The sequence below is a fragment of the Eucyclogobius newberryi genome, unplaced genomic scaffold, assembly GCF_026437365.1.
Source record: "Eucyclogobius newberryi isolate DKJ021-1_F unplaced genomic scaffold, fEucNew1.0.hap1 SCAF_2, whole genome shotgun sequence".
Taxonomy (NCBI): domain Eukaryota; kingdom Metazoa; phylum Chordata; class Actinopteri; order Gobiiformes; family Gobiidae; genus Eucyclogobius; species Eucyclogobius newberryi.
The window spans coordinates 10,280,370-10,305,830 of record NW_027315834.1 but is presented as its reverse complement, the minus strand read 5'-3'; the positions used below and the strand labels follow the sequence as shown (position 1 = coordinate 10,305,830).

General features: G+C 43.1%; 2 protein-coding genes across 2 annotated transcripts in view; both read right to left on the bottom strand.

Moving 5' to 3' along the window:
* The window catches only part of man1b1a (mannosidase, alpha, class 1B, member 1a), a 37,241-nt gene extending 21,888 nt beyond the window's left edge, over positions 1 to 15,353 (bottom strand). Inside the window, exons 1-2 of the mRNA XM_072453236.1 lie at positions 15,091 to 15,353; positions 14,144 to 14,286 (exon numbers count right to left, since the gene is read on the bottom strand). Of these exons, the coding sequence (XP_072309337.1) occupies positions 14,144 to 14,245 (102 nt within the window). The 5' untranslated portion in view covers positions 14,246 to 14,286; positions 15,091 to 15,353. The remainder of the gene's footprint in view (positions 1 to 14,143; positions 14,287 to 15,090) is intronic.
* Positions 15,354 to 17,250: 1,897 nt separating this feature from the next.
* Positions 17,251 to 25,362, bottom strand: LOC140366969 (collagen alpha-1(II) chain-like). The gene is made up of 7 exons (XM_072453235.1): positions 25,291 to 25,362; positions 25,152 to 25,214; positions 24,829 to 24,994; positions 20,576 to 20,685; positions 19,707 to 19,787; positions 18,262 to 18,444; positions 17,251 to 17,427 (listed from the first exon to the last, which is right to left on the bottom strand). Exons 1-7 carry the CDS (start codon positions 25,360 to 25,362, stop codon positions 17,278 to 17,280), a joined length of 825 nt encoding a protein of 274 aa, XP_072309336.1. The 3' UTR covers positions 17,251 to 17,277.
* Between the last annotated feature and the right edge of the window lie 99 nt (positions 25,363 to 25,461).

Below are 25,461 nucleotides of genomic sequence, written 5' to 3'. Positions count from 1 at the left end.
CCGTAAAAGAACTCCTTCCATTGCTTTGGTGTTACAAAGCCCATGAGGTCATGATATGTCTTTGTGACTAGAATAGTTGTTGTTGTTTCAGAGACCGACCGGCTTTATTCCAGGGAGACTCTTCTTCATCTTCCTCTCCTACTTTGACGTTCGGTGCTTCCACCGTACAGCTTTATTCTTTAGGCTTCATTCTATAGGCTTTAATATTTCCACTGATGTCGCTGCTTGGTAGCCGTGCGTCTACGAGACTGGACGAGGACAGGAGACCACCCCCACCCCCATCTCGTCACTCTGATCACTCTGACTCCCCACAAGCAGACCCCCATCACTCCGACTCCCATTTAGCGCCTTTAGCCTGTTTTCTATATCTGCCCAATCAAGCTCCTTTGTTCCAAGGAATCTCCCTGCAGCTTTAGCAATGATCCTGATCCTTTCAGTTCTGCTTTGAGTCTGAGCAGCACAGTTTACAACATCCACCATAAAGAGTACAAAATCCTCTCTATCCACAACCAGGGTATTCTCATTAATTCTGGAACCTTCACACTTGGGACCTCCACTCTTGAAACCTTCACACTTCTTGGGAGCCACGCTGGCCTTTCTCATTTCGCCCTGGCTGGGAGCAGCGCTGGCTCCCCTCTCTGTATTTACTCTAAACTCGTTACTTGAAACTTTCTTGACTGCATCTGCATAGGATATACCTTGAGAGACCTTTATTTTCTGCACCTCAGCAGCTCTTTTGCTAAACCTGCATCCCCCGAAGGCAGAGCTATGTTCTTCCCCACAGTTACAGCGCTTCAGTTTTGCACCCACGTCACACTTCCCATACTCGTGGTCTCCTGCACATTTACCACATCTTTGCTTCCCTCTACAGACCGCTGCAATATGCCCAAAGCGCTGGCACTTAAAGCAACGCAGGGGCGGCGGAACATATGGCCTGACGCTATAGCACATGTACCCAATGAACACCTTACTAGGCAGGCACCTCCCTTCAAGTGTTACCATTACCGACAAGCTGTCACATCTTACCCCAAACCGGGTCACCTTCAAACGCCTAGCGTCCACCACCGTAACTCCAGTCAAATTCTCCTTAACTTCATCCACAGACGTCGCCGTAGGGACACCTACGATAACCCCTCTGACCGTGTTTCTTTCAGCATCAGACACAAGAATGTCCTTTCCACCCAGACGTTTAGTTCCAATCGCCTTCCATTGCTGAGCCGCGTCCTTGCACACGACCAGCAGCGAGCCATCTCTACGGACACTCGCACTCTTGATCACTCCCACAGCTACAGTTAGGCTCTTTGACAATGCCACTGAATTCCACTCCTTAAAGGATGCACTATCCTGTGCAAGCTTTATGATCACCTTACAGTCTCTGCTCTCACCCCGGATATCAATAGCTTCAGCCTCATCCTGCTGCTCATTCCCAGAACCCTCGGACGAGCTAAGGGACCCTTTATGTTTCCGGGCACGTGCAGGCAGAAAAGGCTGCTCCTCCACGCCGTCAAGAACATCTTCCATCCCCGATCCACTCTCCTCCGCCATCTCCCGTCTCTCCAGACCGGGTGTTGAGCCGGTTGGTCTCTGAAACAACAACAACTATTCTAGTCACAAAGACATATCATGACCTCATGGGCTTTGTAACACCAAAGCAATGGAAGGAGTACTTTTACGGACTACGACAGAGTCTGAGGACTACGACAAAGTCTGAGGAATAAAGTCTGGCGGTAATGCAACACTTGGATGCCAACCGCCATAAAACAACAACAACAACATGATACAATAACAAAGACATCTCATGACCTCATGGGCTTTATAACACCAAAGCAATGGAAGAAGAACTTTTAAGGACTACGACAAAGTCTGAGGAATAAAGTCTGGCGGTAATGCAACACTTGGATGCCAACCGCCATAAAACAACAACAACAACAACAACAACACTCGGATGTCAACCACCATAAAACAACAACAACAACAACAGAGTCTGAGGACTACGAAAAGTCTGAGGAATAAAGTCTGGCGGTAATGCAACACTTGGATGCCAACCGCCATAAAACAACAACAACAACATGATACAATAACAAAGACATCTCATGACCTCATGGGCTTTATAACACCAAAGCAATGGAAGAAGAACTTTTAAGGACTACGACAAAGTCTGAGGAATAAAGTCTGGCGGTAATGCAACACTCGGATGCCAACCGCCATAAAACAACAACAACAACAACAACAACACTCGGATGTCAACCACCATAAAACAACAACAACAACAACAGAGTCTGAGGACTACGAAAAGTCTGAGGAATAAAGTCTGGCGGTAATGCAACACTTGGATGCCAACCGCCATAAAACAACAACAACAACATGATACAATAACAAAGACATCTCATGACCTCATGGGCTTTATAACACCAAAGCAATGGAAGAAGAACTTTTAAGGACTACGACAAAGTCTGAGGAATAAAGTCTGGCGGTAATGCAACACTCGGATGCCAACCGCCATAAAACACCAACAACAACAACAACAACAACAACAATAAAGTCTGGCGGTAATGCAACACTTGGATGCCAACCGCCATAAAACAACAACAACAACAACAACAACACTCGGATGTCAACCACCATAAAACAACAACAACAACAGAGTCTGAGGACTACGAAAAGTCTGAGGAATAAAGTCTGGCGGTAATGCAACACTCGGATGCCAACCGCCATAAAACAACTACGACAACAACAACCAAAGCAATGGAAGGAGTACTTTTACGGACTACGACAGAGTCTGAGGACTACGAAAAGTCTGAGGAATAAAGTCTGGCGGTAATGCAACAATTGGATGCCAACCGCCATAAAACAACAACAACAACAACAACAACAACAACAACAACAACAACAACAACAACAGATGGGGGGAATAGGTCTCCGGTCTGGAGAGACGGGAGATGGCGTAGGAGAGTGGATCGGTGGTCGAAGACGTTCTTGACGGCGTGGAGGAGCAGCCTTTTCTGGCTGCACGTGCCCGGAAACGTAAAAAGTCCCTTAGCTCGTCCGAGGGTTCTGGGAATGAGCAGCAGGATGAGGCTGAAGCTATTGATATCCGGAGTGAGAGCAGAGACTGTAAGGTGATCATAAAGCTTGCACAGGATAGTGCATCCTTTAAGGAGTGGAATTCAGTGGCATTGTCAAAGAGCCTAACTGTAGCTGTGGGAGTGATCAAGAGTGCGAGTGTCCTTAGAGATGGCTCGCTGCTGGTCGTGTGCAAGGACGCGGCTCAGCAACGGAAGGCGATTGGAACTAAACGTCTGGGTGGAAAGGACATTCTTGTGTCTGATGCTGAAAGAAACACGGTCAGAGGAGTTATCGTAGGTGTCCCTACGGCGACGTCTGTGGATGAAGTTAAGGAGAATTTGACTGGAGCTACGGTGGTGGACGCTAGGCGGTTGAAGGTGACCCGGTCTGGGGTAAGATGTGACAGCTTGTCGGTAATGGTAACGCTTGAAGGGAGGTGCCTGCCTAGTAAGGTGTTCATTGGGTTCATGTGCCAAGACGTTAGGCCATATGTTCCACCGCCCCTGCGTTGCTTTAAGTGCCAGCGCTTTGGGCATATTGCAGCGGTCTGTAGAGGGAGGCAAAGATGTGGTAAATGTGCAGGAGATCACGAGTATGGGAAGTGTGACGTGGGAGCAAAACTGAAGCGCTGTAACTGTGGGGAAGAACATAGCTCTGCCTACGGGGGATGCAGGTTTAGCAAAAGAGCTGCTGAGGTGCAGAAAATGAAGGTCTCTCAAGGTATATCCTATGCAGATGCAGTCAAGAAAGTTTCAAGTAACGAGTTTAGAGTAAATACAGAGAGAGGAGGCAGCGCTGCTCCCAGCCAGGGCGAAATGAGAAAGGCCAGCGTGGCTCCCAAGAAGTGTGAAGGTTTCAAGAGTGGAGGTCCCAAGTGTGCAGGTTCCAGAATTAATGAGAATACCCTGGTTGTGGATAGAGAGGATTTTGTACTCTTTATGGTGGATGTTGTAAACTGTGCTGCTCAGACTCAAAGCAGAACTGAAAGGATCAGGATCATTGCTAAAGCTGCAGGGAGATTCCTTGGAACAAAGGAGCTTGATTGGGCAGATATAGAAAACAGCCTAAAGGCGCTAAATGGGAGTCGGAGTGATGGGGGTCTGCTTTTGGGGAGTCAGAGAGATCAGAGTGACGAGATGGGGGTGGGGGTGGTCTCCTGTCCTCGTCCAGTCTCGTAGACGCACGGCTACCAAGCAGCGACATCAGTGGAAATATTAAAGCCTATGGAATGAAGCCTAAAGAATAAAGCTGTACGGTGGAAGCACCGAACGTCAAAGAAGGAGAGGAAGATGAAGAAGAGTCTCCCTGGAATAAAGCCGGTCGGTCTCTGAAACAACAACAACTATTCTAGTCACAAAGACATATCATGACCTCATGGGCTTTGTAACACCAAAGCAATGGAAGGAGTTCTTTTACGGACTACGACAGAGTCTGAGGACTACGACAAAGTCTGAGGAATAAAGTCTGGCGGTAATGCAACACTTGGATGCCAACCGCCATAAAACAACAACAACAACAACAACAACAACTACGAAAAGTCTGAGGAATAAAGTCTGGCGGTAATGCAACAATTGGATGCCAACCGCCATAAAACAACAACAACAACAACAACAACAGATGGGGGGAGAGCGTTTCCATGCTGCCTCATATATCCCACAATGCAATGTGTCCAGAATTTGGACTACCGTATCTTCTGCACTATAAGGCGCACGTAAAAGTCTTTAACGTCCTCAAAAGCTGCCCGTGCACTTAATAGTCTGGTGCGCTTAATATATGGTTTATTTATGGTTGTGCTTACTGACTTCGAAGATATGTTGTGTGGTACATGGTGTATAAAGAAGATTTGGGACACAAGAGACGCCGATGCACATCTAGATATACGGTACTCCGGAACCGGAAGTCCCAACAACATGTGTGCAAAGCATTCTGGGAACAGTAGTCTACATGCGGCGCTCTGTCAAAATGTAAACAACATTTTCAGTCAGGCACAACACAGACACCTACCAGTAAATAAAGGACCCCAAGAATCTTGGCCCAAGATGGCTCCTGCCAAGAGACCATTGGACCATTGCAAGAAATGCACTTACGGGCTAAATTATCAGTCAACTGTGGTCAGAGGCTGGAAGGCACGAAGGCTGGAATCATCACTGAACTGCCACGTGGATCCGAGATGCGGGATCACACTGACCAAAGAGATTTTAGCACGGAGCACTATGGGCGCTTTGGCTGCTTTTACCATTTGCGCCCCAGCAGATATTAAACCGGGACACACGAGACGAAGTCTGTGCGAAACCAGGAGAAATTATGTAATCGGGACTGTCCCAGGTAAATCGGGACGTTTGGTCATAGCTATGCAGGATGTACACGGCGGCATCCAGCCCAGCTGTTAAACTCGGACACTGAAGATGAAGACTTTGAAGGATTTGAGGACGAGGAATGAAATGAAAAAGTGAGTGCAGGGTTCAGAATAAGCCGTATCGCATTGCAAAATGCGACGCAATTTCTCTCAAATGCGATGCATTCGTCAGAATAAAGTGTTTTTGTAAAAATGTGCATTCAATTGTATAACCAAAGCGCCTAAAATTACTGATCACTGGTCAATCGATCGTCAAAAACGGCATGACACAATGTAGGACGCTGTGTTGACATGACGAGTCCCGCTGCTGTCTCAGATCGCGAGTTTGAAAGAGGGAGGGGCCACGTGCGGTAAAGTCGCACTTCCGAGGTCAATAGCTCTGAAACGCCTAAAGTCTTTGCAGATCATCCACATGCCAAACACTGTCAAGTGACAATAACCTCGTTTTTAAAAATCAGATGCATGTTTTGGGCGCAGCGAATTACACTGCTCCGAATGTGCAGCTCGAGCCGAGACGGGTACTTAGGGACCGTCATTAAATGTGCAGCCGGAGCCGAGACGAGTGCTTAGGGACTGTCATCAAATAGCAAAAGCAAAAATTTAAACGTTTTAGCTGAAATGGAACATCAAATAGAGCGGTACAATTTTTGAATAACACAATAAATACACCATAAAGGACACCACAGCAACCTTTATTTTTAAATCAGAAGCTTAATACATATTTTTTGTGAGTGTAAAGACAATTTGTAAATGAGACTCCTGCAAATAGTCATCTGATTGATGACGATATGGAAGAAAGTTGTAGATAAGGCCATCTGACTTGGTGTTAATTTGTTCAACAACTAATTTTAAACCATTTTTTTTTTAAAGTGTTCAAAGTTAGTTAGAATGTTTACAAATACATATGAAATAAATAATCTTGTTACGTCAATGGAAAATATTGTTAGTCACTTTCGTGTTTCGCTATGCAATTATCATTGCTATACAAATTTGAAAAAATAACGGATTATTTAGCAGCACTGCTCTACAAGAGAAAAGCCTTAATCTGAGCCCTGGAGTGTATTGCGTTGTATTTTACATGTTGCAACTGAACGAGGCTGGGAGTTGTGAATACGCTAACGTGTCTTTTAGCGATATCAGACTGTGTTGTATTTTACCTGTTGCAACTGAACGAGGCTGGGAGTTGTTGTGAATACGCTAACGTGTCTGTTAGCGGTAGCAGAGTGTGTTTTGATGTTGAACAATGTTGATCTGAATGAGTTCAATTGACTCTGAATGAGTTCAATTGATCTGAATGAGCTCAATTGTCTGTTTTTTTTAATCTCATGCGCTTTATAGTCCGGTGCGCTTTATGTATGGACCAGTGCCCATGGTACACAATTAGCTGACAGTGCGCTTAATAATCCGGTGCTCCTTTTCGTGCGCAAAATACGGTATTTGGCCTTCAGAGTGGCCTATTAACAATAGTTTTTTCCAAATAACATGACATTTTGCACACAATTCTAATTTGGCATCCCGATCATAAAAGTATGGGAGCCAAAGTCATGGTTCGTGGGCAATAGCCCGATCAAGCTTAACTTTGGGGCAAATTAGCTACACAGGTGGGGCATCAAAAGTTATCAAAATGTTATGGACAAGTACTACGATGTCTGCGGCAAAGCCGCAAAGTTGACTAATGGGTCATTAGTCATAATCACTTTAATAAATTCCTCCTCTTCTTCCTCCTCCTCTTCTTCCTCTTTTTCCTTCTCCTCCCAACCCCCCTATGTTTCACCCAGTGAACATTGACGAAAAGTCACACAAATGTGTACACCTCTGAAAAAATCATGCCTCTCTAAATTCTGGCTATCTCCTTTTTCTAAAATAAAAAGAAATTGGCGTGTCAGCGCCCCCAAATATAGAAAGAAATGCATTGAGGGATAGGAAATGGCCCCCAAAAAAATCTGATCATAGAATCAATACATTTGGCGTGGAGGTTGAGAAAGTACGACGTTTTTCCCAAACGTCGTACTTTTACGAACTCCTCCTAGGACGTTAGCCAAAAAAAGCTGAAATTTGGTGAAAATGGTGTTGAGGAGTGGGACATCAAAAGTTATACAAATTACTTTGATACCTGTGACGGTCTCTGTGTGGCGAAGCCGCAAACTGTAGCTACAATTTAGGAAATTTCCCAAATTTTAAATTTGCTGCCATTTGCGCAGATAAAGTCCTAATTGCGTCAAATTTGAATCAGTTGTTAAAGCCTTTGCTCTAAACCCATTTTAAGTGAAATTAATTAATTTGGCGCGACAGTGCCCCCTACAGAGTGACATACAATCTTGTATGGAGGGTAAAATGTTGAGTTTTTCAAAATGTTATGAAATTTGGCACAAATCCCGATCAAAAAAGTCAATGAGACCTATGTCATATTTGTTACGGCGATAACAGAAACCTTGTTTGCCTAAGGTGCACGAGGACCCCCGACGTCTCACGCTTTTAGCCAAAGGAAGGGCTAATTCTGCAGCAGATGCTAAAAAAACTGGAACTAGATCCATAGGAGTTGTGGTTCTGATGGATAAGAGCTCTTCACATGTATCAGAGCACGCTGACACACAACTTAACAAAAACAGACAAAGCACCGAAATGCCGAGGCAGCCTTCAGCGGTGCCATCTTGAGGCAGAGCAAAAAAAAATATGTCTGTTTGCCGTAACCCGACCGACTTGGTAAAAAAATTGCCGACTGAAAAAAAAAATCTGCATTTTGTCAAAATGGTGCAAAGTATTTTTTTTGTCTTATTACCTCGCCAACTCACCGATAGTTTTTTTGGGGGGAAAAGCGCCGTGTGGAATAATTTTGTATCACTGGAACTCGCTAGAAATATTTTAAAGCCGAAAATGAAATAAAAATGAAACTTAACACGAACAAAGAACGTCTCATTGACTGTTGAAGCCTGACCCCTGGTGGTCACAGTGGGTCACTGGCAGAATCAAAAAATTCACACGTGTGTTCAGTGCGGTTCAGTGTGTCAGCGAGGAAACAGAGTGAGAATTAAGAATAAGTTAATGGTTTTAAGACAGACTGATACGTGGCAAATTTGGAATTTTCTATGCCTTCAAAGTAAAAAAAATAATTTACCTACCTATCTACCCACTTGAAAAATGTTGGGTCGGGTTACAGCAAACGTACAATTTATTTGGGGCAGCCTGAACATAGAAAATATATACATAAACAAAATATAATCTGAATATTATTATGGATATAATGAAAAACAAAAATTGAGATATTAATTTGTCAATTTTGCAATTTTTGTCAGTTTTGATTTTATGAATGTAAACGAGACGTACTTTAAATATGTGCCATTTATCAAAGTCAAAACTCTGTTCTGAATCACATACTTTTACTGACAAAAGGATTGGATATAGAATTCTCAATAAAAAAAAAACAACTTATAATGGATGTTTTGACATGACTGGATCTCAGTCTGGATTCAGATTTGATGAACTGCCTGGCCCGTGTGCATCTGCAGAGACACACAGACTATAGACAGCAGCAGTGGTGTTTAATCAGCTCAAGTGGATTGACTGAATGCACTTTCACGAACATGAGTAATGATAGGGCAATTACAAATCACCTACATCTGTCACTCAAAAATCATGAATAATGCTTTGTAAAAATATTTGCATATTGTGATCATTTTTACCACATGTGAGTGAAGGCAGTAGGAATAACCTGGTTCTGCCAGATTGATGTGTGAATCACTCTAAACTGAGTTCGGAAAGCCGTCAGGAAAAGGCGGAACGTCATGACAAATATTTGAATCTGGTCAAAGCGTCACAACGACAGGAACAGTCCAAGAAATCAAATTGTTGTTGAATCCAGTCAGAGAGAAAAGCACAGACATCTTCCCCGAGGATTTTTATCCTGCCATATAAATCTAGAAATTGTTCTATTCCACTCGTTTGCGGACGTGAACTAGCCGAGTCTGGAACGGACAGAGAAATCTGGGCAAAACACTCATTTTAATAGTTTCAATCCTGTAGCTTAGACTGACATTTGGAATAAGGTTCCACTTTTCAAGGTCTATCTTTATAGAGGAAAAAAGGGGCGTATAGTTTTTCTCTCTAAAGCCTTTATGGAGAACCACACCTACATTTTTGAGGGATTCCAATTGACATTTAGAAAGACCTGCTCATTCATAGTAGGTTTTTATTGTTTTGTATATATGGTTTGTATCCAGACATTGGGCCAATATTATCAAGGAAATGCATGACTTTCATTTCTAATCTACTTTATTTCTAATGTGTTGTATACTAATGAATGGGTTCCTGGGCTTTTAATACTTGAGCGTACATCTCTAGACTTTACTTGTGTCAGAGAAAGTGTGTGTTATGAGGCACACACTTTGCATTAGGAGTAAGTACATGCACGCGACACAGACGGACGGACAGACAGACAGACAGACAGACAGACACACACACAGCATTATGATCATGTATTTTATTTGTTCGAAAGACGTTATTGTAGATTGTCTTAGTACCTATTTAAACAGATTAAAGAATGTTCATAGATAGGATTTAGCAATGTCCCAGCATCCCGTGTCCTTAGACAAATGTCCCAAACTCCTCTGTCCTTAGACTCTTCTCAGCCAGAAAAAAGCTACCAAACCTCCTTGGGGAAAGTAGAAACCATCAATAATACATTTTTATCCATAAATATTCTCATCTAGAAGCCTTCAGTCACCATATTTCAACTTATATTTGGGTAAAATGTAATTATGTAATATCATTGTACAATAGAAATAATCTCTTGACTAGTCAATGAAATAGAGATGTCACGATATCAAATTTTAGTGTTGTTAGAAAAAACATCACGATTGAACAATTATTCATGATTATTGAGACTGTGACCGAACAACAGTGAAATCTTTAATTTTCTTTCAATTCCATTATCAAGTTTGTTACCGGCTTTATGAAATGTATCTTTCTGAAAGAAAAAATAAAGTTAAATATGACAAAAACAGCCAGATACAAAGTTATTTACATTTAAGAATCTTTTTTGGATGGTTGAAAAAGCTTCAGTTGTAGTTTGCAGTCATTTTCTACTATGGAACACGCCTGGACGAATGAGGGATTACACTGACATACTTTTTTGGATGCTAGATTGAACTAAAAAGACTTCATTTTGCGTCTAAAATTGTCACAATTATTATTGTTTGGTTCTCACAATTATATTGTGACCTGAATAATTACAATTATCAATTAACCTAATAATTGTGTCATCCCTAGACAACTACAATCATTAGTTACATTTCTAAATATTATAGCATTACTTTACATTGTATTCTGTCCCTGACTTTTACCTTCTCTCCTCTGTCAACAAACGGACACACTTCTTCACTAGAGCAGGGTCAGTTTGCCTTCTGGACAGCTGCATAAACAAACGTTGAAATAATTGTAACAGATAAAAAAAGCCTGTGATATTTGGTCTCATCAGTAACAGTCCCAAGCAGAGTGTGTGGAGAATGTGGGAGAGAGAGCAGAGGACAAAAAGGCCCTAGTAGAGATGGAGCAAACAGTAGATTACATACAGGGAGAGGTGAAGAGATTTAAACTGAAGATCTGAGAGCAGAGTTATAAACAGAGAGAAAAGGAGGAAAGGGAAGGAAGAATGAGGGAGAGCGATAGAGATCTGGATCACTGTCACTATCCCGCTCTCTTCATCTTCCCTCTCTACATCAGCTCTACATCATTTACATAGGCAGAAAAGAGAAATCTGATAACTAGAATAATCAGATAACCCAGTAATGAGACTCTTGTACAATGAATTTTGAAATAATTCATTCAGTTTTTAACATTGTCAAAACCTGCACTGTTGTGAACAATCAGAAAAAAATACCTACTCACATCAGATGTAACAGTTTACATGACAGTGTTCTCGCTGGGCTGAGGTTGGAAGATGGCGGGTTGGAGGATGGCGGGCCGTAGGCGGCGCTCAAAAAAGGTACATAAAACATTTGCGAGCGCCGAGGTGCTTTTCGTGTGCGCCGCATGGTTATCTTAATACCTGGCGGTATCTTTTCAGCATGGCGGTGGCCCGCCGGAGCATGGCGGGCCGCCAAAACCCCTCAGCGAGAACACTGCATGACAGTTTAATAATCCGGCAACTCCAGAAAGAATAGTCGTTTTTTGTTGTGTGTGGACAAATAGCCCATGTCTAGTTTTAATCTGTACAAAAATGACATTTAAAACCAGGAAAACTCACTTTCAGCCAATCATAGCTAGTTTCCTTAAAGGTGGTATGGACGATTTTTTTCAGCAAATTTTTATCATATTTCCTCGTGGTGTGGATAAATCATTTGTCCTGCCACGTATCAATCATAAAACGCACCTACCGCTCACCTGCAGCCGCGTGCGGTTCGTGCCCACGTTTCCGCGTGCCTAAGCGCATGGATCTATCATAATATAGTTCCCTCAGTGTACGGGGCAAAATGAAGACGGAGAAAGACAGTTCGAGCTGACGCAGAAGTGGACAGAAATCTAGTGGAGACGAGCGATGCGATGCGCTCCGTTGCGCTAATAAACAAACGCACGTGTGTGTTGTATCAGTCCGCACGGGGAAGTGCGCATGCGTTCTCAAATCGCCGAAAAATCGTCCATACCGCCTTTAAGGCGTTTTCGCAGCAGTACCAAGTCCCTACAATCCCCCAGTCCCTGTTTAGTCAGAGGAACTGTTCCCCTTGCTCACGTTCACACAGTAACTGTGGCTGAAAGACACATTTCAATATTTCATTAAGTGGGGTTCTTCCTGCTCCTTCTGAGCACTGCACATAACACAGATGCTCAAAAACAAAACTAACAATAAAACACAAGTATTCACAGTTCTTCGGAATTTTACTTTGTAAGATTTGTGTTTTTGTAGCTACTGTGTTAAAGTGATTTATCTTGTGGCTCAAGATAAATCAAGAAGAGTCAGTGTTAATACACACAGTACGTACATAAGTCATAAGTCAACATTTCTGCCTCAAATTGCGTTCATCTCAACGGCATGCTTTTAATTGCGGGCCACATGATGTAAAGATATAAAGTAATGTAGATAGATTATTTCTAATTCGAAAATATGAGATGCAGAGATGCTCAAGGCCAATAACTATGAATAAGGCATATGATGTTTTTAAAAGTACTTTAAAAGTAATGATGCCCATTCTATACAACCTCCACTTGACAAAAAAATTATCGATCTATGTACGGTATGTAGTTCTAGTGTTGTGGATGAGGTTTGTGAATGAGGTTTGTGGGTGAGGTTCGGGCTGAAGTCTGTGGGTGAAGTCTGTGGGTGAAGTCTGTGGGTGAAGTCTGTGGGTGAAGTCTGTGGGTGAAGTCTGTGGGTGAAGTCTGTGGGTGAAGTCTGTGGGTGAAGTCTGTGGGTGAAGTCTGTGGGTGAAGTCTGTGGGTGAAGTCTGTGGGTGAAGTCTGTGGGTGAAGTCTGTGGGTGAAGTCTGTGGGTGAGGATTGTGAGTGAGGTTTGTGGGTGAGGTTTGTGGGTGAGGTTTGTGGGTGAGGTTTGTGGGTGAGGTTTGTGGGTGAAGTTTGTGGGTGAAGTTTGTGGGTGAAGTTTGTGGGTGAAGTTTGTGGGTGAGGTTTGTGGGTGAAGTTTGTGGGTGAGGATTGTGAGTGAGGTTTGTAGGTGAGGTTTGCCGGCGACGTTCCGGGTGAGGTCTGTGGGTGAAGTTTGTGGTCTGTGAGTGAGGTTTGTAGGTGAGGTTTGCCGGCGAGGTTTGGGGTGAGGTCTCTGGGTGAGGTCTGTGGGTGAGGTCTGTGGGTCAGGTCTGTGGGTCAGGTCTGTGGGTCAGGTCTGTGGGTGAAGTTTGTGGGTGAAGTTTGTGGTCTGTGAGTGAGGTTTGTAGGTGAGGTTTGCCGGCGACGTTCCGGGTGAGGTCTGTGGGTGAGGTCTGTGGGTGAAGTTTGTGGGTGAAGTTTGTGGTCTGTGAGTGAGGTTTGCCGGCGAGGTTTGGGGTGAGGTCTGTGGGTGAGGTCTGTGGGTGAGGTCTGTGGGTGAGGTCTGTGGGTGAGGTCTGTGGGTGAGGTCTGTGGGTGAAGTTTGTGGTCTGTGAGTGAGGTTTGCCGGCGAGGTTTGGGGTGAGGTCTGTGGGTGAAGTCTGTGGGTGAGGTCTGTGGGCGAGGTCTGTGGGTGAGGTCTGTGGGCGAAGTTTGTGGGCGAAGTTTGTGGGTCAGGTCTGTGGGTCAGGTCTGTGGGTGAGGTCTGTGGGTGAGGTCTGTGGGTGAGGTCTGTGGGTGAGGTCTGTGGGTGAAGTTTGTGGTCTGTGAGTGAGGTTTGTAGGTGAGGTTTGTCGGCGAGGTTTGGGGTGAGGTCTCTGGGTGAGGTCTGTGGGTGAGGTCTGTGGGTGAGGTCTGTGGGTCAGGTCTGTGGGTGAGGTCTGTGGGTGAAGTTTGTGGGTGAAGTTTGTGGTTGAAGTTTGTGGTTGAAGTTTGTGGGTGAGGTCTGTGGGTGAGGTCTGTGGGTGAAGTCTGTGGGTGAGGTCTGTGGGCGAGGTCTGTGGGCGAGGTCTGTGGGCGAAGTTTGTCGGTGAGGATTGTGAGTGAGGATTGTGAGTGAGGTTTGTGGGTGAGGTCTGTGGGTGAGGTCTGTGGGTGAGGTCTGTGGGTGAGGTCTGTGGGTGAGGTCTGTGGGTGAAATTCGTGGGTGAGTGAGGTTTGTGGCTGAGGTTTGTGTGCATCTCTCACCCTCCAACACGACTGCCTGCGGTGTTTGCCATTGTTGTAGGCGTGGCTGTGGGGGTCAGACAGGGTCACCGAGATGAAGTCCTTCCTGGAGGGAGAGTACATCCTCAGGTCGGAGCCGGCCCGCGCTCCTCATAGACACAGCCCTGGAGAACGTTGTTATTAAACAGGTGCAAAATGAGTCAAACCAAACTTCTTTACACTTTTAAACAAATAAAGGTAGAAATGTGGTGAATGAAAGCGTCTAAATAGAGAATATTGTGTATTATTATAAGTGTATTATTGATGAAAGAGTTTTAGAGTCTGTACAGGCCAGATAATGATTGCTCCCGTTGGGAGCCTAACCCAGTGACTTTGGGCCTTATTCATTATCATATTAATCTCACGGCTGACATTAACCACTTTTGAGTGGAATAAGGGCTCCGCTTTGTGAGAATACAGTGGAAAAAAATACTTAACATGTGTTTAATTATGGTGACAGAAAAGACATAAGACTTTGTGCCAGTTTTTGTTTCATGTTGATTGTTCCAGTAATGACAGAGAACCATAAACCAGGTCAACAAATCTGACAGTGAAAGACTGAATTCTACCATGGAATTCTCACCTGCTCAAGCTCAGTTTTCAACTCTAGGATTTACAATGAAACCCCAGCCTAATGCGAGACCATAGTTTTACAGGATCTGGAATGTGATACTGCTTAATCCCAGAAAGAGGGTTAAGAAGAGACACTGAAGTGACAACGGTCTATTGTCACTATGAGCCTTTAAATGGATCAGATTCACTTTCTGTGCTGGGAACGACCTCATGACATATTTTACATTAAACTTCACATTACAATAGCTCTAATTTTAATGTTAAAAGACACGGACGCAGCGCCGTTTACTGTGACAATGTGGCAAGAGAGAGCTTTCATATGAAACAGACACATTTGTCATTGTTGTGGCTCTTACCTCGGTGCGCCTCTCCGCAGAGCGATGCTAACACAGCTGAGCTAACAGCTGAGGCTGTCGCTCCCCCTCGCCTCCCGGAACAAGTGCTCCTTTACAGCGGCGTCTCGATCTAAAGTGTCCCGCCGAGAAGAGCGCATGTGCCGGGCGTGTGTGAGAGACGAGCCGCCTCCAGCCGCAGGTCAGAGAGATGACGTCTCAGGCTAATATGAGGCTAACATGAAGCTAACATGAGGCTAACACAAACACAAACACAAGAGTGACAGCCAGGGAGTCAGGTGACCAAGCACGTGGCTGACGATGTGAACACGCCCCCTCTGCCTGCACGTGTCTGCTCCTAATGTTAGTAGTTTTTTTAGTAATGGTTCTTTTCTCTTCGGATCAATTCATAACATTATCCAAATTCAACAGCACTGAAGACCAAACCAGTATGTATTTCATTTGAACAGGGGACAAAGTAGTGACTGGGGAGCTCTCATAGCAACACAGAAAAGTGCATTGACAACACAATGTCAACACAACCGTCATCCAAGTACTAACCTGTAGAAATGACATGCATGTGATTTATTTTTCGAAATGATTAGAAATAATAATCTGCATGTGCCATTTATTCAGTTGGCTAAACCAGGCCTGTGTGTATAGAGTTGAGTTTAAGCTGAAATAAAACCACACCCACTGGAACTTTGAATGTTTACTGTGTTTTTATTTTGTACATCAATCAGAGGTTCAGACTAGACAGATGTCCAGCATGCCTGTTCATTCCTGATCACTTTCAGAACAAAACTAAAACATTAGAATCAGTCTCAGCCAGCTAAGGCGTTCATATTTAACATGATGTGACAGCACCGACAATGGAGATGTTTTAATCCATATCCTAAATACAGTATATACAACCAGATTTATGGGACATGAACACAAATCCAGAACAACAAGCTCTCTTAGGGCAAAGCGGCACCATAGAGGTCTCCCTGAGAGCTCAGTAATGATTATTATGACATATTTCATCTTTATTTAACCAGGAGAGTCCCACAGAAATTCAGAATCTAGTTTACAGGGGAGTCCTGCCCCCTGAGACGACCCTTATGGACAAGCGTTGGTGTTGGAGGAAATAAGAGCACCTGAAGGACACTTACCCAGTCATGTACTGTACGTACCATTTGGTTAAAACTTTATGTTAAAGTCATTTGTAGCAGTCCAAAATATGTGAGTCCGAAACTTCTGCTTCTGCTACAGCTTCTGTGCCTTAGAAAACACATTGTTAAGAGGTCACCGTGGATTTGACACGAAACAACATGATCGACAACCATAATAATACAACGCAATGTAAATAAAAGATACACCAATATTTTAAATACTCAACACACAACAACGTCAAAGTCTGTAAACAAAGTCGACTTCTCTGTAAATATGACGAGTCCACTGAAGTCGCTCAGGCCACTTTCACACCAAAGTACACCGCGTATTTCAGTTTATGCTGTTGGTTGGCTTTAGTGTTGAAGCTGTATCTGTCCTTTATCCTGGAGTAGGGGTATACGATATACAATTATTGTGAGAAAAAACATCACGATTTAACGATTGTTCACGATTATTGAGACTGTGACCAAACAACAGTTAAATCGTTTATTTTCTTTCATTCCCGTGGTCTGAAGTGCTACTGTCTGTCAAGTTTGTGACCGGCTTCACGATGTTAAACTTTTTAAAAGACAAAATAAAGTTAAATGTGACAAAAACAGCCTGATAAAAAAAGTTATTTACTTTTGAGGTTATTTTTTAGACGTTAGATTGAACTAGAAAGACTTGATTTTGCTCCTAAAATTGTCACTATTATAATTTTTTTGGTTCTCACGATTATATCTCACTGGATTGACATTATTTTGAATTAATATTGCTAAAAAAAGAGTGGGTTTGATACTACACGGATACTAAATAAAACACACTAATATCAAATAGAAAAATAATAGCAGTTTCATTAATATTACAGATTTGTATTCGATTTAGACAATTCTAAAATTAGGAAATGTTTTAATTTTGTCCTATTTCTAAGATCTATAAGGATGAGATGCATTTTATTACATTTTATGTCTTCAGCTGATCTTTTGTACATTTGTGTGACCGTGAAGGACTTCGGTGTGGATGCGGTCCGAGCCTGACGAAGCGGTGCGTTTCCTCTCGGCGAGTCCTGTGCGGTCTCTAGCTGAAACAGAGCGGTCCCATGGTGAAGCTGAAGCGGTGCGTGGAGTTCGCCCTCGACATCAGAGCCACGTCTCTGAGAGGAAGCAGCTGCAGGTCCTCGAACTCGAAGATGGCCTCGCGCACGACTGAGCCCGTCTCCTCTGCCGGCTGAACGCACAAACACGGTCGATTTCACTGACTCAAATCACATTTTGTACTTTTTTCATGACACATTTCTGACATGTACTAGTTTACGTTTGTTTTAACATACCTCTTGAATACATGAACCCAAAGAATACTATTACTATGGTCATTTTTGACAGTACCGGTAGTTACTCTTTCATTTTAGTTACTTTCCTAAAATCATAGACATACATAGCAGTACTTGATCATGCAGTTTTGGATTCAAACTGCACTGTATTAATCATAAAAAAGAAGACGCCACTCTTACGGTGCTCTCGTGTACGTTATATCATGCGCTAATAGTGATAAATAAATACAGAACAAACTGTTTTAATCCCAACTCCATGAAAGTAGTCAAAGTATTCAGAATTCACCAATACAGTAGTTATCTGTTTGGACCATGTATCGAAATATGTGTCATTTTTTTTTTTTTTTATTTAACTTAATTATAAAGCAGGTATTCCGGATTCTGTAACTAAATACATTTTCAAAGTATTCTTCCATCACTGATTTCAGTTTTACTGAGGAATAAAGTCTGGCGGTAATGCAACAATTGGATGCCAACCGCCATAAAACAACAACAACAACAACTTTATGTTGACAACATAAAAAAAATAAATACTAATAACATCATTTGTAAATGATACATGTTGTCTGCTGAATTGCATCAACTTAAATCAATTGCCAGTATTATCACCCAGTTAAATTATTGAGTAAGCCTACTTTCGGGTTCTACTAAGAGCGGTTAGTATTTCAAGTATTAATAACTGGTAGTTTTTCATTCTACCATCTTAAACAGAGAAGGGTGTCTTTGTCTACCTCACAGTCACTGAGCTGTCCGAGGTAGCTCTGTTTCCCAGTGTTTGTGAGAAACTTGACGTCTCGGCCGGCCTGTCCCAGGCCGTGTCCCGGGTGGCAGGAGTACGTGAGCTTCTGGACTGCGGTGCTGCTCTGTAACTTCAGGAAGCGCAACTGCACCACGCTGGCTCCAGGATAGTCGAACTGGCAATGACACATTTGTTAAAGTCGACCATTAGCTGGTATCAAAGAAGAACGTGATCTGAGGTCTACCCCTGACGATGTTAAGATCGGTCTGTCTCAGTCTAATTGGGAAACTGTCATATCTGGTATTCCACAAGGTTCTGTAATTGGGCTAAAGCTGTTTATGTTATTTATCAATGATATTTGTGAGAGTACAGAAAAAAAACCTAAATACATTATTTTTGGAACAAGAAAATATGAGGAGAATATAAAAATTAATATTGATAATGTAGTAATAGAAAATGATTCAGAAATAAAAATGTTGGGAGGAATTTTAGACATTGATTACATAAAGAAGAAAATAAGTAAATGTATTGGTATCCATATATGTTGGATGAGAATGCACTATTGCAGTTATATTCGTCTCAAATAGTTCCATATTTTGTATATTGTATTGTGCAATGCAAACGTTTTACTGGCCGACGATACCTGCTCCAAAAGAAAGCCATAAGAATTATAAACCGGTCCAAGACACCACACTAATGTTAAGTGGAAGATCCTAACATTCGTAGATCTTGTTCGTTAAAAATTGTATAGATCATGTGGAAGATTAAGAATAAGTTGGTGCCAGAACACATTCAAACAAATTAATTTTGTGTACCTTTTGCACGTACTTCTTTCTAAGGTTTTGTCGTTAGGGGAATACATTTGTGGAATTCCTTAGACAATGAATTCAAAACATCACACACAATTGTACTTTTGAAGCATATGTATAAAACAATGGAACAATGAAATAATAAAAATGCATATATATAAATTGAATGGACATGTATACCAGCAATTAAATAGTTTGTAAGCAATATATCATGAGATGTCGCTTAATTAAACTGGACTCTGAGCTGAGGTCTTCATCAGGCTCCTTGTCAGTCATGTGTCTCATGTGGTGGTGTGGTTTTGTTCAGATATTTTGATTTTGTTTTGTAATATTGTGAAAGTAATGACACATGGAAGAATAAATATTGAATGACTCATTGATTAAGAATGTAGCTTTTGGAAGTGAATGAATGAGGGCTATTGAAGCTAAACGCTGCTTCAGGTATTTTTTGATGAGAACATTATCAAATAACAGATAAAGTGGTCTGAACCTCAAAGACTTCAATTTAACATAATGAAAGGACCAATACAAAGATAATTCCCCTTTAAGAAAAGAGAACACAAGAAGTTTCAAGTGGTGAAAAATCAATGTTTTTTTGGGATTGAATCGTTTGCTACGGGGTACAAACCTGAAAACCCCGATCCATTCTGCTGAGCCAGAGAAACGAGCCTTCCTCTGTGCTGTCCTCCATCCAGGCCTTCATAGGCAGCTGCAGCACAGGAAAGTGACTTAAGATATTGTCTCAGCACGCTCCACTGTCCACTTACAGGAGGGAGGAACGTCAAAACAAAAGCTAATGCAGTAAATACTCAGTTCAAGTACATACAGTATTATGGAGGTGGTAAAATATGAGTTGAAATAGATAAGACTATACATTCACTAACAACATAATTAATAATTATATTTAAGATTCTACATTTTGCCACGTTTGACAGTTATAATTTATTTTATAGTGTTACTAGTGTTACTACCTGGTTGAACATGAGCTACAGATGTGACATTTTATAAAGGCAATTCCATAACTGTTACCAAGCACTGACAAAAACCCATATCCATCATAAAAAAAAGTTATAATTTGACACATATTAATACTGACTGTTTAAACAGTCAGAAAATTTGTCAATTCTGTGTACCGCGGTAAATTGTGTTTCTATTCTGTTTTACAATTCAGCTATTTTAAATTTTCCTCACAAAATGCAACTTGACTGATGTAAAACTATAATAAAGATCAACCAAACAAACAAACAAACAAACTAGTAATTCTAAAAACGTGAGTACTTGTCATATGCCTTGCAAACGTGGTGACAGCCCTTTTGTGAAATGATTACAGTGGCATTCAGCCAAATGTACTTCAATGAAAAAGAGCAGACTATTATATTCTGTAGTTTCCTCTTCTCTGCAACAAACCCATGTGTTTTTATTCATTTTAAAAGTCTATGATACTGTAAACATTCTATATCTAGGGATCACCACCATTATTGCCAGATCCGGCCGTACCTGTGGATCCCGTGGATGGAGGCAGGTCTGTGTGAAGTGTCCAGAGAAGCTGCAGTAGGCCAGAAGAGCGTCCCCCGCACTGCCCTGGTTAGGGTCGATGTAATACATGCCTGCGCAGGAGAGTTAGGCAGTGTTAATGACAGAAGACATTGCCATTGCCACACTGCACATTGATCTATGCTTTCCAAAGTGTGGTTTTCTGATTGCATTGTATTTTTTAAGGAAAGCTGCAAAGTTTAGTTGCTTATTTCACTAGACGTCTCTGAATGTCTCTCAGCCTCGTTCGGCCCTAATCCGTTCATTGAGAACAGTGGTCTGACGGTTCTGTGACTCAACTGCCTTAAAAATACACCAGAAAAGACCTGGTCAAAGAAACATCCACTCGATATTCACATTACGGTTGTGGAAATGAAAGAAAATGCTGATGCTAAGTTATTAGAAGCATTCAGCCATGGAAACCTGCAGATTGTTGAGTTCTTGTGCAAGACCCTTAACTCACCCCAAGTGTTTGAATGTGAGTGTGAACGGTTATTAGATGTAAATGCATGTGATATAGTCCATTGCTGTTCATATTGCTCTGTCCTTTCCCATGACTCTCGAGACTTGTCCTGGCCACTGAGTTCATCATGAAATGTAACGTGTTGTAATTGTAATGAAATGTGTGCTTTTATTCCTGTATGTATTCACCTGCCCAGGCCCTGCAGATGGAAAGTAGCAGGAGCTAAATCTGGTGCAGATCATCTTTTCTCTTGAAGATGAATGGTTTTGTACATGGTCCCAGACAAATAAAGACTTAACTAAACTAAACTAAACTCTCTCTTCCCTCTGGACCTTCGACACTAAAAACTCTTGGTCTGACCTCCAGGGGCCCTTCCCCCACCTAAACCCTGCACCCTATAAAAGGTCAGTGGACGGCTCTAAGGACCCTAAGAGCTCAGAGAGGGGCTTGATCCACGTCTGAGTCTCCAGGACTTTTCAACAAACACGTAAAACCAATCCAAAAGTGGCTGAAAACTGCAGTCTGGCTTAAAAGTAGTTCAGATTTCCCTTTATTTGAGAATTAATCAAACCTTACTTTTCAATACCTGCGTTTCGTTTAACTAAATTGAGCCCAAGCACGGCCTGTGGAACCAAAATGTATAATCAATTGCTTTGATATTTTTTTTTAATTAAATCACACAAAACCATTCTGGTTTATTGATCTTTTTGAAGTTATATAGTTAGTCACTGAGTCGAGAACTTTCCTTCAGAAAATGTGAGTAGGTAATTGATGTTTTTCTGAACAAAGTCTGGCAGGGTGCCCCTAATAATAATATGAACAGTCCTTGTTTGAAAGCTCTGATGGCGCTGATAGTGACACAGAAGAACTGCATCTCATTGTGTTGTGTTACTGACCACTGGTGTAGTCGTGTTGTCTGTGCTAGTGTTGTGTTACTGACCACTGGTGTAGTCGTGTTGTCTGTGCTAGTGTTGTGGTACTGACCCCTGGTGTAGTCGTGTTGTCTGTGTTAGTGTTGTGTTACTGACCACTGGTGTAGTCGTGTTGTCTGTGCTAGTGTTGTGTCACTGACCGCTTGTGTAGTCGTGTTGTCTGTGCTAGTGTTGTGTTACTGACCCCTGGTGTAGTCGTGTTGTCTGCTAGTGTTGTGTCACTGACCGCTTGTGTAGTCGTGTTGTCTGTGCTAGTGTTGTGTTACTGACCCCTGGTGTAGTCGTGTTGTCTGTGCTAGTGTTGTGTCACTGACCGCTTGTGTAGTTGTGTTGTCTGTGTTAGTGTTGTGTTACTGACCACTTGTGTAGTTGTGTTGTCTGTGCTAGTGTTGTGTTACTGACCACTGGTGTAGTCGTGTTGTCTGTGTTAGTGTTGTGTTACTGACCCCTGGTGTAGTCGTGTTGTCTGTGCTAGTGTTGTGGTACTGACCGCTTGTGTAGTCGTGTTGTCTGTGCTAGTGTTGTGTTACTGACCCCTGGTGTAGTCGTGTTGTCTGTGCTAGTGTTGTGTTACTGACCCCTGGTGTAGTCGTGTTGTCTGTGCTAGTGTTGTGGTACTGACCCCTGGTGTAGTCGTGTTGTCTGTGCTAGTGTTGTGTTACTGACCCCTGGTGTAGTCGTGTTGTCTGTGTTAGTGTTGTGGTACTGACCACTGGTGTAGTCGTGTTGTCTGTGCTAGTGTTGTGTTACTGACCACTGGTGTAGTCGTGTTGTCTGTGCTAGTGTTGTGTTACTGACCGCTTGTGTAGTCGTGTTGTCTGTGCTAGTGTTGTGTTACTGACCCCTGGTGTAGTCGTGTTGTCTGTGCTAGTGTTGTGGTACTGACCCCTGGTGTAGTCGTGTTGTCTGTGCTAGTGTTGTGTTACTGACCACTGGTGTAGTCGTGTTGTCTGTGCTAGTGTTGTGTTACTGACCACTGGTGTAGTCGTGTTGTCTGTGCTAGTGTTGTGTTACTGACCGCTTGTGTAGTCATGTTGTCTGTGCTAGTGTTGTGGTACTGACCCCTGGTGTAGTCGTGTTGTCTGTGCTAGTGTTGTGTTACTGACCCCTGGTGTAGTCGTGTTGTCTGTGTTAGTGTTGTGGTACTGACCACTGGTGTAGTCGTGTTGTCTGTGCTAGTGTTGTGTTACTGACCACTGGTGTAGTCGTGTTGTCTGTGCTAGTGTTGTGTTACTGACCACTGGTGTAGTCGTGTTGTCTGTGCTAGTGTTGTGTTACTGACCACTGGTGTAGTCGTGTTGTCTGTGCTAGTGTTGTGTTACTGACCGCTTGTGTAGTCGTGTTGTCTGTGCTAGTGTTGTGTTACTGACCCCTGGTGTAGTCGTGTTGTCTGTGCTAGTGTTGTGTTACTGACCGCTTGTGTAGTCGTGTTGTCTGTGCTAGTGTTGTGTTACTGACCCCTGGTGTAGTCGTGTTGTCTGTGCTAGTGTTGTGTTACTGACCACTGGTGTAGTCGTGTTGTCTGTGCTAGTGTTGTGTTACTGACCGCTTGTGTAGTCATGTTGTCTGTGCTAGTGTTGTGGTACTGACCCCTGGTGTAGTCGTGTTGTCTGTGCTAGTGTTGTGTTACTGACCCCTGGTGTAGTCGTGTTGTCTGTGTTAGTGTTGTGGTACTGACCACTGGTGTAGTCGTGTTGTCTGTGCTAGTGTTGTGTTACTGACCACTGGTGTAGTCGTGTTGTCTGTGCTAGTGTTGTGTTACTGACCACTGGTGTAGTCGTGTTGTCTGTGCTAGTGTTGTGTTACTGACCACTGGTGTAGTCGTGTTGTCTGTGCTAGTGTTGTGTTACTGACCGCTTGTGTAGTCGTGTTGTCTGTGCTAGTGTTGTGTTACTGACCCCTGGTGTAGTCGTGTTGTCTGTGCTAGTGTTGTGTTACTGACCGCTTGTGTAGTCGTGTTGTCTGTGCTAGTGTTGTGTTACTGACCCCTGGTGTAGTCGTGTTGTCTGTGCTAGTGTTGTGGTACTGACCCCTGGTGTAGTCGTGTTGTCTGTGCTAGTGTTGTGTTACTGACCACTGGTGTAGTCGTGTTGTCTGTGCTAGTGTTGTGTTACTGACCACTGGTGTAGTCGTGTTGTCTGTGCTAGTGTTGTGTTACTGACCGCTTGTGTAGTCGTGTTGTCTGTGCTAGTGTTGTGGTACTGACCACTGGTGTAGTCGTGTTGTCTGTGCTAGTGTTGTGGTACTGACCACTGGTGTAGTCGTGTTGTCTGTGCTAGTGTTGTGTTACTAACCCCTGGTGTAGTCGTGTTGTCTGTGCTAGTGTTGTGTTACTGACCGCTTGTGTAGTCATGTTGTCTGTGCTAGTGTTGTGTTACTGACCACTGGTGTAGTCGTGTTGTCTGTGCTAGTGTTGTGTTACTGACCGCTTGTGTAGTCGTGTTGTCTGTGCTAGTGTTGTGTTACTAACCCCTGGTGTAGTCGTGTTGTCTGTGCTAGTGTTGTGTTACTGACCGCTTGTGTAGTCGTGTTGTCTGTGCTAGTGTTGTGTTACTGACCACTGGTGTAGTTGTGTTGTCTGTGCTAGTGTTGTGGTACTGACCCCTGGTGTAGTCGTGTTGTCTGTGCTAGTGTTGTGTTACTGACCACTGGTGTAGTCGTGTTGTCTGTGCTAGTGTTGTGTTACTGACCACTGGTGTAGTCGTGTTGTCCGTGCTGGTGTTGTGTTACTGACCACTGGTGTAGTCGTGTTGTCCGTGCTAGTGTTGTGTTACTGACCACTGGTGTAGTCGTGTTGTCCGTGCTGGTGTTGTGTTACTGACCGCTGGTGTAGTCTGGGTGACACAGCCACAGCTCCAGGCAGGTGGTGGCGGGCCGCTCCTTGCTCCCGTCGGGAGGGTCCAGGATGAGCCTGAGCTCCAGCTGCAGTGACTCCAGCAGAGACTGAAGCAAGGAGTGGTTTGGTTTGTCCGACTGATACACCTGGTCCTGATCATAGGAAGGAGGCAAAGGACATTTGTTGCATTTGGTATCAAACTCAAATCATAAATAACTCCTCACATTATTTCAACTAAGACTAAAAGTAGGATCGCATACTGTATGTGAGCAGTAGAGCAGAGTCTTACAGTGATGCTGCAACACAAACCTTCAGCTGTGTTAGAGTCATGTTCAGCGATGTCCCTGGAGGCCCCTGACGCCCAGGAGGACCCTAACATAAACAGTAAAAAGCATTAGACACAATGCAGCTTCACTCTAGAGCTGTGTTTGGAGCATATGCCACTTACTGGGTAGCCTGGCCTCCCCGGCACACCAGGCAGGCCCTGGAAGCCCTTCAAACCCTGCACCCACAAACGCATTTACATGAGTGATGCACACACGCCTGTCGCCATGGCACACGGTACATCAGATATACAGATGGAATTGAAAACATATGTATAGAAACTTTGTATAGTCAA

Bases quoted from the DNA above. Each gene is read 5' to 3' on its own strand.
- LOC140366969 (XM_072453235.1), bottom strand. From the start codon at position 25,362: ATGCGTTTGTGGGTGCAGGGTTTGAAGGGCTTCCAGGGCCTGCCTGGT. The intron at 20,686-24,828 runs GTCAGTAACACA...TCTCCTGCGCAG, and splicing joins TCACCCAGACTACACCAGCG to GCATGTATTACATCGACCCT. The intron at 17,428-18,261 runs GTAGACAAAGAC...TTGTGCGTTCAG, and splicing joins GACAGCTCAGTGACTGTGAG to CCGGCAGAGGAGACGGGCTC.